Below are 5,000 nucleotides of genomic sequence, written 5' to 3'. Positions count from 1 at the left end.
TTCCCTTGCCTTACTACTGATTTTGCAGATACTGCAAATGGGACCCCCTAGATACTCGTGGAAAGCACTGAAGAATCATTCTGAAACTTTCACGAGGCCAGTAGGTGGCATGTCTCAATTTCGAAAATGTTGCAGATACTGCAGTTTTCCATTTTAGGGCAGCAAAAAGATCAGGATTTGGATTAGGGATTTTTAATGGAGGAGTGGAGGTGGGGGCGGGGGAGGGATGCCCAGACCACAGGGAGGCTTACGAACCAGGAAAGATATTTTTTCGATTCAGTATTTTCCACTTACGACACTTCACCGCTTCAAGTCTTGATAGTGCAGAATATTGCATGTTACATAGAACTTGAATGAAGTGTCGAGACATCTCAGTCATTTTGCAGACCCAAGAATTATTTTTAAAACGATTTACATCTACTGTGAACGTTCTGTTGACTAGCAAGAGCTATGTACATCATAGCCCAACAAATGTCCGTAGATCACCAGAATTCGGGATCATCAGACGTCTATGGATTACCAAAATATCTTCTGGGACCACTAGGTGTCCATTGACCATCAGGTAAGCTATTAAGTGCCACTAGATTCCTAAGTATACCTTAGTTTTACCAGACCACTGAGCTGATTAACAGCTCTCCTAGGGCTGGCCCGAAGGATTAGGACTTATTTTACGTGGTTAAGAACCAATTGGTTACTTAGCAACGGGACCTACAGCTTATTGTGGAATCCGAACCATATTATAGCAAGAAATGAATTTCTATCACCAGAAATAAATTCCTCTAACTCTTCATCAGCCGGCCGCGGGAATTGAACTCCGGGCCATCGAATGACAGTCTGAAGCTCAACCGGTTCGGCCAACAAAGGGCTGCCACTAGATGCCAACGTACCGCCTTGAGAGTTACAGAGACCACCAGCAAAGCCATGAATAACTAGTTAAATATATATACACAGTATATATATATATATATATATATATATATATAAATATATATTATATATATATATATATATATACACTACACACTTTCGTAGTAAGTTTATGCAATTATTTCACGGATATCTTATAATTTAGAACTACTTTCCAAAGTCATTACAGATACACAATCTTGAATATTTGTCAGATGACATAAGGAATTACAAGAACAAACTCTTCAAATTATACATTTAAATTTAATTTCGATACATTTACAGTATATACACAGATTAAAACCTGTTACAAAAATACATTTAACTTTTTGTAATTCTTATGGTTTATCGGCCATATCCGTAACTGTGGCCATAAATGGGATAACTGACGGTGTATCCAACGGTGTGTCCGTGGCCGTGGCCGTGTCCGAATCCGTGTCCGAAACCGTGACCAAATCCATGTCCTAGACCATGGCCAAATCCGTGACCGAATCCGTGTCCGTGTCCATGTCCAAAACCGAATCCGTGTCCGAATCCGTGCCCATGTCCATGTCCGAAACCGAATCCGTGTCCGAATCCACCGAATCCGTGGCCATGTCCATAACCAGGCTCGGGATCTGCTTCAGGTTCAGCTTCACGTTTACCAATGTAGTGGCCACCGTGCCCGAAACCGTGGCCATGTCCTAAGAAGAGACCGTGGCCATGTCCCAGGCCGAAACCGCCGTGTCCGAAACCACCGTGTCCGAAACCACCGTGACCGAAACCTCCATGTCCAAAACCACCGTGGTGACGGACGTAGCTGTAGCCAATTCCGTGGCCGAAGCCGTGTCCAAGACCTCCGAATCCGTGGCCGAAGCCTCCAATTGCGTAGCCAGGATCGGCCGAACGCTTCTGCTCTGCAGCTGCGAACGCTGCCAACAGGACCACGAGCTAGAACGGAAACAAATTAGAAATGTAAATAACTAAGTAAAAAATGCGCCTAAGTTTCTTCGGCGCATTTGAGTTTTCTGTACAGCCGCTACAGCGTATAGTCAACGCCACCGAAAATAGATCTATCTTTCGGTGGTCTCGGTTTAATGCTGTATGAGCCGCGGCCCATGAAACTTTAACCACGGAACGGTGGTGGCCTATCCTATATCGTTGCCAGAAGCACGATTATGGCTAACTTTAACCTTACATAAAATAAAAACTACGGAGGTTAGAGGGCTGCAATTTGGTATGTTTGATGATTGGAGGGTGGATGATCAACATATCAATTTGCAGCCCTCTCGCCTAGTAGTTTTTAAGATCTGAGGGCGGACAGAAAAAAGTGCGGACGAACAGACAAAGCCGGCATAATATTTTCTTATCAGAAAACTAACACTGAATAAATAAATTGTGATTAAATAAAATTCTTCGCCACAAAATCTACAAAAGCAATTTGGAAACTATAGGCATATCGATTCCTAATTACCAGCTACCTTCACATAGATTAACAATCTTCTTTAAGTTCGATTCCTTCTGACAATATATGTTAAGTTGATATTAAGTATATTGATGTACTTGACATGTAAGGCACAACATTCTTACAAATTATCAGTCAAATATGACAATCATCAATCGGTGACGGCAACAAGAACTAATGCTGACAGGCTAACTCCATCCATATTATTACAAAAAGAATGTCTTACAGAATTAAGTTAGTTGAGAGAAAATTAGGTTTCTGTAGGGATATTGACAATAAGGCCTTGTGAATTACGACCCAAGTTTACATATCTATTGTGTAGTCAAACTGGTGGTAGAAATGCACAAATCTATATCCACTTACTAAAAAGATAAGCCTTTATAAATGGAATATTTAGTTGTATCTATGGAACAATATAAAGAAAGTAGTCGCCCCTTTTACTGATGTGTGAACTGGAACACTGATGAAAAAGATAAATAAAAGGGGAATTCGTGACCACACGAGGCTTTCTCATCCATCCATCAACACACACAAAGAAAATAAAAATAACACAGTCTTAACACCAAGTAGAATCTTGAGCCTGAATCGACCTCAGAAGCTTCTAGCACACAAAAACAATCTCCTGCGTTAGTGCCTTACCAAAACTTTCATGGTGTCAGGAGAACTCGATCTTGGAGCAGGTAGATGAGGAGGAGGGGACGGCAGCGCCGGATATGGTGACCTGAGAGAACATTCGTCAATATATATACACAAAAGGGCCAAGACTCCCCAAGAGGGGAGGAAACTCTTGACCCTCAACCTGTCTCTCTCCCCCTACAGCTTCTTCCCCTACGCCATATATCACAGGGGTCGTTCCGTGTGACGGCATAGTAATGGGATGACACTGCAGGTGTAATAAAAAAAAGTTCATGAATTATCGAACATCAATGGTGGACATCAGTGTCGGAGATCAAGGTGTCACTTTCGCATGAATGCGCTTCCGAAAACCAGGAAAGAAATGGCGTGTAATTACTTCCCTGGCCTTCATTTAATGTCTGATTCTCCAACTTAATTCATACTGCGAAAGATTACAGTTCAATCCCCCGGGTGAAAAACGTCTTGGAGCACGTTTCCTGAAAAATTTTATTGTGAATTATGTACTTGGTGGTTAGACGATTGTGGTGGTCGTAGTCGCGATGGATAAACTTGGGGCCAGTAGTGTTATCTATAAATACTTGGTGGAAACATGAAAGTTAATATACTCTGAGTTTTACATATATATATATATATATATATATATATATATATATATATATATATATATATATATATATATATATATATATATATATATTATATATCTTACACATATCTCATTTGAGTGTTTGGCGAAGGGAATCTTGCAGCAAATCTTTCGAGTTAAAAATCCTTATCACCTGCCCAGTTTGACCTCAGGAGACTCTGGTACCCATTCACAACTGGGTCGACTGGTTGGCTGTATATACCAGGAGTGAACTATGGATCGAAAAACATCAGGATGAAAAGAAGCATTTATTGGTATATATTCAAATGTTTGTTTGCAATAGTCAGCTATAAAATATACCATATGGGCTATACATATGTAAATAGCAAGCCGAAAGGTTCACCTTTATTATGCTATGAAAGATTAACCACACGTACAGAAAAATTTCCTAAACTAGGCCTCTTCATTTTAACGAATTTCAAGGTACATTGGAAAATCCTAAAAATGAAAAATCCAAGGCATTCATTTAGAATTCAGTGGTTCTCAATATTTTTTTGGTGATGGCACCCTAACTAATGTAATCATTATATACCGTGGCAACCCTTCTTCACTATCCCACCATATCGCATGAATTAACTTCTTATTTAATGAATAAAATTACTGGCCATGCTCAAACAAAAATCAGTTATCACTATATATATATATAATATATATATATATATATATATATATATATATATATATATATATATATATATATATATATATATATATATCCGGAGACCAAACTGTCTCTCTCCTCAGGCAAATAGTGAATCTATTTGCCTGCGGAGAGACAGTTTGGTCTCCGCAATATAACCTTATTTTCCACATTTTGGCTTAGTTCTATTGGCTCCTTATTTTGATATATATATATATATATTTATATATATATATATATATATATATATATATATATATATATATATACATTGTTAATATATTAGAATAACACTGATAATAATTATATGAAGAGTTCTGCAAGCTTTTTTTTTTTTTTTTTACAAATGTTCATTGAGATAGTGTAGCCAAGACAAAATTCATGACAATCTTGCGGCACCCCAGGGTGCCGCGGCACCCAGTTTGTGAATCACTGATTTAGATTGTTTAAATTTTTAAGAGTTGTTAATCAGAGCGAAGATTCACTGAAAATTAATGCGAATCATATTATTTCGCGTGACGGTCAGTTGTAAACGCTATCGTTTTCATTATCATCATTACAGCTAATTCTACTGCTAGTTATCATCATTCTAATTCTCATTACTACTACTACTACTACTAGTTTTGTCATTATTGAGCCTACCGAGTATAGGCATTAATTGTCAATTACGTTTTCACAATCCAGACTGCATTGTTACAATGACAAAATCATTATAATTATTCATAATA

General features: G+C 38.3%; 1 protein-coding gene across 1 annotated transcript in view; it reads right to left on the bottom strand.

The window, feature by feature from the left end:
* LOC136841905 (keratin, type II cytoskeletal 1-like) overlaps positions 1–5,000 on the bottom strand; it is a 28,517-nt gene that overhangs the window by 18,242 nt on the left and 5,275 nt on the right. The window contains exons 3-6 of the mRNA XM_067109326.1: positions 3,422–3,563; positions 2,990–3,134; positions 1,260–1,836; positions 521–567 (exon numbers count right to left, since the gene is read on the bottom strand). Coding sequence (XP_066965427.1) covers positions 521–567; positions 1,260–1,836; positions 2,990–3,134; positions 3,422–3,563 — 911 coding nt within the window. The remainder of the gene's footprint in view (positions 1–520; positions 568–1,259; positions 1,837–2,989; positions 3,135–3,421; positions 3,564–5,000) is intronic.

The sequence above is a fragment of the Macrobrachium rosenbergii genome, chromosome 9, assembly GCF_040412425.1.
Source record: "Macrobrachium rosenbergii isolate ZJJX-2024 chromosome 9, ASM4041242v1, whole genome shotgun sequence".
In the NCBI taxonomy this organism is placed as follows: Eukaryota; Metazoa; Arthropoda; class Malacostraca; order Decapoda; family Palaemonidae; genus Macrobrachium; species Macrobrachium rosenbergii.
This window is presented reverse-complemented; position numbering and strand designations above follow the sequence as displayed.